Source organism: Lichenostomus cassidix, chromosome 8, assembly GCF_008360975.1.
Source record: "Lichenostomus cassidix isolate B80296 chromosome 8, HeHo_3.0, whole genome shotgun sequence".
NCBI classification, from domain to species: Eukaryota; Metazoa; Chordata; class Aves; order Passeriformes; family Meliphagidae; genus Lichenostomus; species Lichenostomus cassidix.
The window spans coordinates 29,912,395-29,924,796 of record NC_139489.1 but is presented as its reverse complement, the minus strand read 5'-3'; the positions used below and the strand labels follow the sequence as shown (position 1 = coordinate 29,924,796).

General features: G+C 42.1%; 1 protein-coding gene across 3 annotated transcripts in view; it reads left to right on the top strand.

Moving 5' to 3' along the window:
- The window catches only part of RGL1 (ral guanine nucleotide dissociation stimulator like 1), a 56,329-nt gene that overhangs the window by 35,217 nt on the left and 8,710 nt on the right, over positions 1–12,402 (top strand). For 2 of the 3 annotated variants that reach the window (XM_085068705.1, XM_085068704.1), the window contains exons 6-15: positions 1,519–1,643; positions 2,278–2,493; positions 3,342–3,434; positions 5,625–5,728; positions 6,781–6,865; positions 8,625–8,714; positions 9,895–9,981; positions 10,208–10,240; positions 10,953–11,074; positions 11,365–11,454. In XM_085068705.1, coding sequence (XP_084924831.1) covers positions 1,519–1,643; positions 2,278–2,493; positions 3,342–3,434; positions 5,625–5,728; positions 6,781–6,865; positions 8,625–8,714; positions 9,895–9,981; positions 10,208–10,240; positions 10,953–11,074; positions 11,365–11,454 — 1,045 coding nt within the window. The remainder of the gene's footprint in view (positions 1–1,518; positions 1,644–2,277; positions 2,494–3,341; positions 3,435–5,624; positions 5,729–6,780; positions 6,866–8,624; positions 8,715–9,894; positions 9,982–10,207; positions 10,241–10,952; positions 11,075–11,364; positions 11,455–12,402) is intronic. The other variant, XM_085068706.1, reaches the window with a different exon arrangement.

Genomic DNA, 12,402 nt, shown 5'->3' with positions numbered 1-12,402 from the left:
GGGGTGAACGGATCAGAGGGCTCTGAAGATGATGAGGTGCTTGAGTACAAGAGGATTCCAGCTTGCTTTAAGTGAGTAGGGACAAGACTGCTAACATGTTTACGAAGGAGAAAAAGAGGCATGAAAAAATAAATGGAAAATTTATGTTGCGTTCCAGGGTCTCGTTTTAAGCATGCTGTGAGGTTTTGAGTAGAGCTGCAGCTCTGTGGTGAAGATTTGCAGTTGAATTTCAAGAGCCGAAAGGAAAAGGAGGTTTTACAAAACCAAAGGGAGTGAGATTCTTGTAGCCGTCCAGTCCAAGTCCATTCAATCATGCAAATTGGCACAAAACAGCTGCAGAAAAGTAGTGCTGAAACAGGAGTCTCACTTTACCACATGGAACTGTGTCAATAAATTTTGCAATTTGAAAGTACAGACAGAAGTCAGCCTGTAGATGTAAATTGTTACATTAAAACTGTAGCAATTACCATTGGTGATTGTTTAGGTAGAAACAATGAAGTATTTTGAATAACATTGATTCTCTTATCACTTCATCTGCTGTTGTTGCTTTAACGATCTGCTTTAACTGAGTATGAAATCTTGCATAACATACTTTTTGTAAACGAAATCTCACCAGTAGTAAACTCAGTACCTTGGCTGTTTGTCTTCAACAGGACCTTATTTTTTTCTCCCTCCTTATGGAGTTACTGTTGCCTTACAATAAAAGGGATTAGGATTTATTTTCAGGGATTTTTTGTTTGACTTCCTCCTCTACCATGGGAAACAAGGGCATATTTCTTGAATATTTTGAATTTTTTTGTTTGAATTTTTTATTCCCAACTTCTGGGAGCCAAAAGGTGACACAGCAGCAGCTGTGGAACTCTTTCCCTTCTGTGCTGGATCAGGTCCCTCAGTGAGGGCAGTTCTGCTCTCTCACCTCCTCTCTGCTACCCAGTGCAGATTTGGAAGAGCCATTCAGCAGAATGCTGTTGTTGCTCACTGTATTCCATTTCTTGGGGAAAATTCCCTGAGAGGAGAGTGAAGGATGTGGAATAAACTCTTCAATATAGTGCATGTAGCCACAAAAGTTGCCAAGAAATCTGGTATCTCCTTTTATTTCTGGATTGAAGAGCATTCCTAATGCAGTATTTTGTATTTTGGGGTTATAACTGCAGCCTCATGCCTTTGTAGTTTGATAATTTTCTCTCAGATTATAACTACTGAAAAGCAGATAAACGAAATTGTGCAGTGTTAGCAAGGTGGTGGTGATCTCTTTTCTTTCAGAATAGTTAGTAAATGGGTCAAGCCACTTCTCTGCTCAGATTGGTTCTCTCTATTTCTTTTTATTCCACTTTTTCTTTCCCAATATAATCTTCTGTTCATTTTTGTCACTGGAATATGCGTCACAGTGGGGCCATTCCGTCAAGCAGGGCCCTTGGGGCATTCTGCTATAATACAGGGATGTTGCAAAACAAACACCTGCTTTGATTCATTGTTTGCTGTATGAATTTACTGAGTGTTGCTTTCCATGCTGGCCAGATGGGTTCTACAGCAATTCCTCCAGTGACCTAGTTGATGGAGAGGAACTGGAGATCAGCAATCCAGAAGAATTCTCCTCTTTTCAAGACCACATTGTGGCAGAACAGTTGACATACATGGATGTGGTATGTAGAGTATTGCATAAAATATAACTTTAAATAAAATAATATATGGTATATATATATTTAAAGTTATATTGCTGTAAGTATAGGGTTGCAGAACAGGTCTGGTGTTGGGACACGGAACACAGCTCCGTGGTATCCCAGCTACTTTAGTCACTGGGCTTTTTCCTTCTGTCATTCTGAAGGGATTCTGTTGGTTTTGGGTTTTTTCAAATGTATTCTATGTTGCCTCATTTGCAAAAGTTGTTATTTGGCACCTGAGAAATCACACATTTTGACTGTATTGCTACCTGGCTTAAAGCCGTCTAGGTACTCTTGACAGTAATGCTCTGATTTGCTTTGTCTGTATCAATCTCCTTCAAAATGTCATTATATAAAAAAATTTCACCTTGGTTATGCAGCTGATAGAAAGGTGTCCCTTATTTTCCTGGTATTGTTTAGCTGACAGTTCTTTTAGGGCATCAAGCTATAAAGAGTATGCCAAAGTGTATTTTAAACTAAGAGAAAACAAATACTTACCTTTTAATACCATATTTGATTTAGATCTGGTTTGTGCCTTAAACCTGTATTTCTTCTTGTGGATAAAAGAGATTTAGGAGAAACCTGCTGGCTTACCACACCTCTGTGTCCACTCTAGATGCTCTTCAAGAGAGTTGTGCCCTACCACTGTTTGGGATCCATCTGGTCTCAAAGGGATAAGAAGGAAAACAAGAACCTGGCTCCGACTGTCAGAGCCACCATCACTCAGTTCAATGCAGTCACCAGATGTGTCATCAGCACTATCCTGGGGACCAGGGAGCTTAAAACCCAGCAGAGAGCCAAGATCATTGAGAAATGGATTCATGTTGCACATGTAAAGCATTTATTCTGTTTAATGTTTTTTGGGTGGGAGCCTTGGAATGAGGGAGTTGGGAGAGGAGAAAGGGGTTGTACATATTGGTCCCATCTTACATATAGGCCGTCTTAGCTCTAATTCTTTCTATTTTTAACTGATTTTTAAATTATTTTCTTTGTAATATCAAATGGATATTGCCCTTCCTCTCCTTATTTCTTCCCCACAATGGAATGAGGTTGATACTTGGCTGTGCCAGAGCTTTAGAGAAGTCCAGGTGGGTGATAGTTTTAGCTCTTCCCTTGTCCACTGATGGCCTTGCTCCATTATGGAAGGCCACTGGGTTGGGCAGGCAGGACTTCACCAGCATATGGAATTGCCTCCTTGTCCTCCATGTGCCTCAGCAGAGCTTCCAGGAGGATCTTTTACCTGATTCCATGTTTCTTAATCTTTGCATGAAAGGAGTTTTTCCATGCCTGATCTACAGTACTCTAGTTTGCTAATGTCTTAAGCTTTATCATTAATATTTTACTGTAACCTTCCTAACTCCCCTCGGGGCACTGGGCATCTGGCTGTGAACAAGACTTCTTTGGAAGACAATCCTTTTGTGGATGTGTGTTGACTTCCAAGAATCACATGAATTCTTTCTGAGCTACACAGAACAGTCAGAAAAGGCTGAAGCCATAGGCTTTCCAACCCTTGGCAGTGCACTTTCGTGCTTCCTGAGGAAGCATTCAGTTCTGGCACCTGAGCTCTGGCGACTGCATGGTTCAGGAAACTGGTATGGGGAAAGTCTTTGACCTCTCCTGTAGCACTTACGTCTGCTTGTTTTTATCATCATCTGATGGATGCTTCATTGCCTGTGTGAGGGGATCAGGAAGTTTGATTTCCAATTTCTACGTGCAGATCTTCAAGTTCTAGAGGCACCAGCTAAAAGGGCCTTCCTGGGGCAGCCTGGACAGGTGAGGATGAATAGCTTCCTCCTCATCCCAGGGCAGAAGGGGCCTGGGGAAGCCTAGACAGCCACTGCTCTCACTCCCTCTGTGAGTGGAGAACTTTGTTCTACACCCCTGTTGATTCAGTGCTTCTCCCTTTACTTAACTCATACACGGTAATTAAATGCTGCAGTCATAGCTAAACACATGAAAAATGCATGTGCATGCTGTGCAGGAGAATGGCACATGCACAACAGCTGGGTACGCATACACTGAGCTGCCCACTTCTGAAGAAAGCTGCTTGCTTTGTGCATGCAAATGAGTGTTTTCAATAGTTAGGTGCCTGAATTAGAAAATAATCCACTCATTAAAGTACAGTTATTCACTGATAACTAAACTTGGCATCACAGAGTTCCACATTTGTGATCTCTTTGTGACTTTTGGATCCCTTTTCTTGGTTTAAAAGATAAACTGAATACTTTCTCTCACTGCCAGCCTCTCCGCTCCATGCAGATCTAAGGTTCCTGAGCAGGAGAAGCCTATTTCACTCAAACAATATTTTCTTTAAAAATAAAAAGTAAAAATGAGATCATTTATGTCCTGTTATGCTTGAATCTTTTTAAATCAAAGCTGTTTCTGCACAGGATTCTTTCTGGTTTTCCCCCTGTGAAGGGCACAGCATGAAAAAAACAGAGTTATTTGAGGCAGTCTTAAAAATTATTCTTACATGTAAATGAAGACTTGGTCAAGTTTAGCCTGCAGTTAGTTGAATCACTGAGAGCGCTAAATCTAATATTAAATTCCTACTGTGCTCTAAGTTACACAACATGCCATTAAGTCGAGATGGTTCCAAATTGGATCTTCCAGTCCAAACTCCTGTTGTACTGGGAAGAAAGAAGAAAAGCTGATAATTTGTGACTCTAAATTTGTGTTCTCCCCAACCTGAATTTCAGGTTAAACATAAAGAAAGGTCTCATTCTTCAACATGTCAGTCTTTGGAGAAGAGCTGTTCTGTGGCTTTTTTTGGCCCCAAACCATGCAAAAATAGTTTTCAGGTCTGGTGAGTCCTGCCACAGAATCTTGAACTTGGTCTTTATCTGACCTAAGTGTCCACATGCTTCGGGTGCTGTTGGCCCAGGCTCTTTGTTAAATGTAGCCTCCTAATTAGTACAGAGAATTTTTTGTAGGTAAATAACTGGGAGAGCATGAACTCACCTTAGCTGTTCAATCACTTTTAATGCAACTCTTGAACAGAGCTGCTGATACATTAAAGCCTGACTTTAGTTTATGCCGAGGTTGCTTTACATTTGTTCTGTCCTACAAAGGAAATAAATCATGTCTATTTTCACTGTAAGGCTCCTTCACATAATCAGCATTATTAGGGCAAGATTCAGACCCATGAAAATGTTGATAAGCAAAACTGGAGTTTGAATACATTCTCATCTCCGTGTGGCAGTCAAATTGGCAGGTGTTTTGCCTGGTGGATTTGCATGTACAGACACCTGTGCTGAAGTTCGAGGTACCCAAGCTCTTGTTTTTGAGCCAACAATAGATTTCCAGGAGTCACAGACCAGACTTTCTCTCTTGCTTCCCTCTGCTTTACCAGGAATCTGTGCTACTTTTTTTGAGTTTTTCATTAGCATTTTCTATTCAAGCTTTTGCTACTAGAGTAGCTGTGTAAGAAATGAACCATTCTCTCTGTTCAGATTTGGTCCCAACTCTGGAAAAGTTGGGAAGGCTTTTCTCTTTAACAGTGTGCACATACTTGAATAACAGGTTATTCCTTTGCCTGTCTTTATTTTTAATTGACGCTGAGATGATTGAGGGTTTACATTTGAAGTACCACATATAAAGAGGTAAAGCCTCGTTTTCCCCCTAAGGGGTGAAAAGGGATTGGTAACTATGAAGAGCTTTTTAAGAAGTGTAACCTTTGTGCCTTTCACCATGGCTTCATGGACTCAGTTCCACTTCTTATTTTTACTGGGAGAACTGGAATCTGTGACACTGCAAATACATGAAAGTGATGAAAACAAGATCTAAAGCCTGTGAAGTGTTTGGTGGCTGGAGCAGGGAGTGATATTTTTGATGCTCAGTATTTGCACAGCTGCTGCTCAGCAGTGAGAATGTGTAGCAGGCATGACAGGGCTCAGAGGAGCACTAAAGTCTGTGTAGTGCTGACATTTAATGCTCTTGTGTTTCCAACCACTCCTTTCACAGGAATGTAGGATCCTGAAGAACTTTTCCTCCTTGAGGGCCATCATTTCAGCTCTACAATCCAACTCCATCTATCGCCTGAAGACCACCTGGATGTGTGTTTCAAAGTAAGCCTCTCCCTCAGGTCCCAAGGGCCACAGAGTTCAGTGCTCCTTCTTTTCCTCTTCTCCTCATTCTTCCTATTCTGTTCCTTCACTGTCAGAAAAACCTCCCATGCCTGGGAGACTCAGACCCCTCCTGTGAGCTTCTTTCCCATTGAGGGGACAGTCTGCCCTTGGAGATACAGGATTCTGTGCTTTTTAGCATATTGGGTCTTCCACAATCTCTATTGAAAAACTACGGCACTGGCTCGTCGCCCAGCTTACACTCACCACTCCCAGGTCACCATGAGCTTTGCCTGTTGTCTTCTCTCCTGTGAAGTTTGAGGAGGTCCAGCTTGCTACAAACCCTCCCTACTCCTCTCCTGGTGCTGATACTTCCATAAAATATATTCCCAAACCACAAAATCCAGTATTGAAGATAATATTTCTTCCGGGAAAATGCTTTATTATATTAATAATGTTTACTGCCTGCCCCACAGATGCCAGAAGTTGCTGTCTAGAAAAATGGTGTTCTCCTTATTCAGTTTGGGGAAACTAGATTTCTTTGCCTTTGATAAACAAAATGCCACTCTGCCAGGGAGTATCCTTCTGTATTTCCGCTTCACAGAGGCAGGACTTTCCTTCTGCTGCCATGTATTTCTGATAAAAATATTGCCAATCTTGTGTTTGTAGTGTTGAGCAAAAAACTACTCCTACACTTAAAAGCTTCCAGCTTCCCAGAGTGCATGGGAAAGACAAAAATTGAGTACTTGGGTTACCTCTCAGCTGCTCTGTTCCTTTGTATCCTCTGACCCATTCTCACACCCTGCAGACACTTCAAAGCCCTGCTCACGGGCTGCTGCTGATGTTTCTTTGCTGTCAAATAAGGCCTGATTTCACTGGGGGCACCAGAATATCCCACCAAGGCTCCCAGGAGATGTGCAGTATCTCTCTGGATGCATTTTGGTACTGTTGTCTTGTAAGTCCAGCTGTTAACAACTGATGAGAAAAAAAACAGAAACCTGATTTTATTTAGAGTGCTTGCTGATGACCTAAATGATTTAATCTTTTCTGTGCAGGGACATCCTGCTGATGTATGAAGAGCTGTCTGAGATCTTCTCAGACCATGACAATTATCTGACAAGTAGGGAGCTGCTGATGAAGGTGAGAATCAGTGCGAGTTGCAAGGCTGGCGATCTCAATGAAATCTGAGGTTTAATCCTTTTTGTAACCAGCTGAAAAAGCTTATCTCTTCATCAAGGACCTTATGTGGTGCTTTAGGGAAGAAAGGGCTGCAAAACTGGAACTTTTTGCTGGGCTGAGAGCTGATTTCATTGTTCCTGGAAGAACCTGCAGTAGCCTTAGCCTGTAGAGCATGGATATCCACAACCAGCAGGCTTTGGCAGCGTGATCTGTGTGGACAGCAGGTCTTGCAGCCCTTCAGCCCATGAGGTCACTGGAACAATGCTACAGCTTCAGCTGAGGAATCAATCCAAGATGCTTATCCCACTATCCTGTACCTTGCTTAAAACCAGGAAGCAGGGCTGGGAATTCTGAAGGAACAGGCTTCCTGCTCTGTGTGTGGCCAGATGGACAAGAAAGCAGGCTCTATCTGGAGCAGTTTGACTTGTGCACTCTCCTGGGTGAACCCCAGCAAGCTCAGGAGCCTGAAAGGGTTGAGGAAGAATAGCAGGGAAAGGTTATGTTCTCTAAAAACTAAGGAATGTTTGTGGCAGGTTTTTTCCATTTACATAAAAAGTTCCTATTTTTTGGATGCTTAAATGGGTGCTTATCATCCATTTGTCAACATCTGTAGGTAAATTTTAAAGCAGGTGAGACCATATTAAGCATAGAGGGAAAATGTATCTTCAGAACAACCTATTTAACTGAGTATTAGGAGACAAAACAACTCAGACTGAGCCCAGACCTCTGGCTCCCAGTAAATCACCCTCCAGCTGCCCTAAGCAGATTTGAAAAACATTTTGGAAGCAGTGAGAGGAGAAGAATTCCACAGAATAGCTAGCACCTCTCCCCTGCTTTTCATCTTTGACCATTTGGAGATTTACTATCCACTGAATCCTCAAAGACTTTGTTTTCCTTCACTATAAATAGTGCCTGTAGGGAAGCCACATGTGACCTTGCCTGTCCATCCTGCAAATCCAAGCGTGGAGCAGACAAAATGCCATTGGAAACAGGTTGGCTGGTATGGAGAGGGAGTTGTGTTCCCTCTTCCTGAACAGACATTGAAAATTATTCATGCCACGTATATCCAGCCACTGATAATGATTCGTGCCACATCCATCCAGCCACTGGAAAAAACATGTAACTCCAACATCCCCAGTGCATCCAGGAAAATAGAGGCTAAGGAACTATGGTGAAATATCTCATCCATTCATAGGAAATCTGGAGTTGTGGGGATGGAAACCTTTTCATTTCTTGTGTGGTTTTGGATTAGTCAATAAGCCACAGTTGCTGGATCTCGGTGTTGCAGCAGAAGGAAAACAGCAAAGCATTACATAAGATGGAGATGTTTAGTTGTAGCAGACCTGATTAGGGAATTAACCAGAAATCCTGAGGTCAGGAGTGTTGGGATAGAGCATCTGCATAGCTGAAGTATGTCTGAGCTTCTCTGATTTAAACTCCCAGGAGCTTTTCAGCAGCACTTGGTTTTGGCCAGAGCTGTTCTGCAGAAGTATTTCCTCATAGTCATCTTGTGTAATTTTTGTCCAAAATTCCCAATCAGTGTCCAAGTCCCAGGAAATCAAGACATGTTTGTAGACACATGTGTACCTGCACAGCAAATATTTTTTGCTGGCTTAACTTGTCTGCTTAAACGTGTTTACAATTATTTTACATGGCTGTAGTTGCCAGTTTACCACTTGGATCCTCCATTAATTGCCTTTAATTCCCTTTTACCTTACAGGAAGCAACATCCAAATTTGCAAACTTGGACAGCAGTGAGAAAGAAAATCAGAAAAAGTCACAGAAGCGACTGCAACTTCAAAAAAACAAGGTGTGTTTGGGGCTTTTCCTCCCCTTTTTGAACTGGTAATATGATTAACCCTAATGGGCCAATTCTATAGGAAGCAAAATCTAGAAAGGTCTTTACCAGAGTGAGTGGGCAGGAGGTGATTGATGGATATAAACATGTGGTCATCACTTCCAGCTGTCTTGTTTTTGTCCTACAAGAAAGAATTCCATTATCTACTCTAGTTACACTTTAGACAGAAACACAATTTCCGTGTAGTAAAATATGTGCTGCTGTAAATTCTGGAGTTCTTGTGATAAAGAGAATTAGCTCTGGCATAGCAGAAATCTCATTTACTTTCAAACAAGCTCATGAAGCTTCTGACATACCAGCTTGAAAATTGCACAGGCTTCTTCTACAGAGATTGCTTTGTAAAATGTGTCTGTGTTCCAGTCTGCTGGTGAAAATGGCTTTTGTCTCAAAGCTGGCAAAGATTTAAAAGGGCAGGGGGAGAGAAATCTGGGATAGGGAGGCAAAAGTGCTGAATATTATTTTTGTCTGTGTATTTGTTTGACTGGAAAAAATACAGATACTTTTGGATGGTAGAAACAAGTGTTTCCTTCACAAGTGTAGAGCCAGCCTGAACTCTGCAAATACTGGCGGTCTAGAAGTTTTAAAGTGGGAATAATTACCATTAAGATGCAGTGGATTGCTGGGGAAGATGGTCACACCTTGGAGAGAAAAAAATGTGGCTTGATTTGATTTGACTATCACACATCATTAAGTAAAAATCCACGGGGATGAAGCAGAAACTGCTCACCCCGGCTGGCCAGGACCATTCCCCAGCTCCTCCTCCTGCAGCAGGTGACACAGGGACCCTGTCCCTGGTCCTCAGTTCTTCTCCCACAGGCAGGGTTTCCTGGGGACCTGCTATTGGGAATCAGTGGTGGCAATATTGTGATACAAAACCACTGGGTGATATCTATGAGAGCATCCTGGTCTCATTGGAATTGGATTTAAATTCTAGATTAGATAATGAAAATGATGTAATGAAAGAAAACGTAATTATAAGACTGCTGCTTGGTTAAGCAGATTACTTTTATTTCATTTTCTTACACAGGAGTGTTCTGGAATTCTAATTCTAGTTCTAATTCTAATTCTAATTTCTAACAGAAAACTCTCAGTTTTCAGTTAATTAATCCAGCATTGCTCTGCTTACTTGCAGGGAGTGATGCAAGGCACAGTCCCTTACCTTGGTACCTTCCTGACCGATCTCATCATGCTTGACACAGCCCTTCAGGACTACGTTGAGGTAATTTGGGGCAATTTTTTGCAATCCTAAATACCCTCCCTGCCTTCCCAACTGACTTTTTATGTTTCTGTATCTTCTCCTCCTGCAGCTCTTAAAATATCTGTTTTCAAAGGAAAAAAGGAAAAAATATGCAGTGTTATTAACCAGAACTCATGTGAATTTGGGTGTATTTACCTCAAGGGACAAGTCTGGCTTTTCTCTGATCCCTTCTCTTTCCTTTCAACAGGGTGGCCTGATCAATTTTGAGAAGAGACGAAGGGTAAGTTGAATGTTCTGTGATTTTGGGTTTATTGATACCCTCTGGGCAAGGCCGTTTGTCTTTAGCACCTGAACCAGACCTGGTGGCAGAAGACCTTTGCTTTCCAGAACACACAATTAGCAAATATCTTCCTTTTCCTGCAGGAAACTATTTGTAGGTAAAAGGCTGCAGAGAGCAAACTGGGTACACAGGACTGGGAAATAAATGCTGTCAGTCTCTGCTTTCAGCCTGATCCATGTTGGTCAGAGATAATGAATGTCCTGTAGGAGTAAGTGTGCTGGGGTTACCTCGGGCTGAATGAAGTCAAGCCAAATCTCCATTCTGGGGCTTGAAAGCAGACCTGAACTTGGCTGTGATGGAGCCATTTCCTGTCCTTACCTGCTCAATAACCTGCCCTAAACAGTGCAGGTTTATTCTGGCCAAGTGTGTCTACAAGTGCAGGTACAGAAGAACAGCACACTCTGGCCATATTTATTAAGGGTTGCATTTTATGTTCTTCTGGAGCAAGTGTGAGTGCACATTATGGATCCTAGGGGGAAAAAACTGACCTTTATTGTTAGAACACTGGTTCTTGAAATAGTTACTCAGCTGAAACAGAACTTCCCATCAAGCTAAGTTTCTCCTGGATCCCTGGTTGTGTGTGTTTAGAGTATGAAAGAATATCATCTTGTTTTCTAATTAGACTTTTCTATTTGATTATTTCTTGTCTTAGGAATTTGAAGTCATTGCCCAAATCAAGCTCCTGCAGTCTTCATGCAATAGCTATTGCTTGATACCAGACCAAAAATTCATCCAGTGGTTCAGGAGGCAGCGGCACTTAACGGAGGAGGAGAGGTGGGTCCTCAGTGCATCTGTCAATGCCTCTGTTTTTACCCTACACACAACTGGGCAGGTCATGGCAGGGACATACAAATATGGGAGGGCACTAGTTTTGAAAACTATTGTAGGGAGGGGAAATATCCCCTTGGCCTTGGTAAAATGCAGACAGAGCAGTGTTCCTCTTTGTGGGGCTGCCACCTTCTGTGAACTGAAGGGTTCTTAGATTTCTTGAATATTGCTGCTGTGAGATATACAACTAAATAACATTTAGTACAAAACTTCACCTGGTGGTCTCTGTTCTGCAGTTATAAACTCTCACGTGAGGCTGAAGCAGCTGCTGATACTAACATCCTGTCTCCAAAATCCCAGAAAAGCATGGTGAAGAGGATCAGCACGTGAGTCTGACGGGGCAGAGGGGGTTTGGAGTGGGAATATGGACCTGGAAACTCCAACAAGCAGTGCTCATTTCATCAGCTGCAAAACCTGGCCGGGGATCCACACCCCTGCATTAAGGAGAAATGCAGCCCTGCCGATGAAGCTGTTCCTTTGTGTTGTTAGAAGCAGTCATGAGGATTATTAATGATAAAAGAGGCTAGAAACAAAGAACCCTTCCTAAGGTGTCAGGAAAAGGAAGCATTTTAGTGCTGGATTATAATTCAGTATCTATAGTGTAATAACTTCCCTGAATGCAGCAGGAAAACAGAGTAAATGAGGATAAAGGCTGGTCTATTACTAGTCTCAATTGCTGTAGACATGCAAAAATTCCTTGCAGGATTTTAATATGAAAATTAAGGTTAGCAAAAAAGCATTTGATAGTGGAAACAATCTGCCTTTCCTTCTGGAGAAGGAAAAAAAAATCATGGGGATGTGGTCCAGTTCGGTGTAATACCACAAAGATTCAAACAGGATGTGGGTAGAGGACGAGGCCATGCAGCTAGACATGGGAAATGAGGCAAGCAGGAATGCAGGGAAAGCTGCATGGAATAAAGCAGAGCTCAAACACTAAGTAAAAATGTCTGCACTCTGAATGTGTTTTGCAAGTGAATGCTGTAGAAAAGCAGTGGGTGACACCTCTAAACCGTATTAAATCATTAACTGCACACTGATGTGGCATCTGATGCTCCCTGCTTCTCCACTTGATGTGTCAGGTCAGCTTGTTTCCTTCAACACTCCTTTCAAGTCACTTGACCTGCATTTAGAAATGAATCTTGGAGAGGGAGAGCCTTTAATTTACACTTCATGATCTCCTTACTGTGTGCATCTCCAGCCTGCTAGAGAGAACCTGGTACTTGACAGGGGGCAGAAATTGGCAGCAGGGTGAATTTGCCCTTTGAAACCCTTTT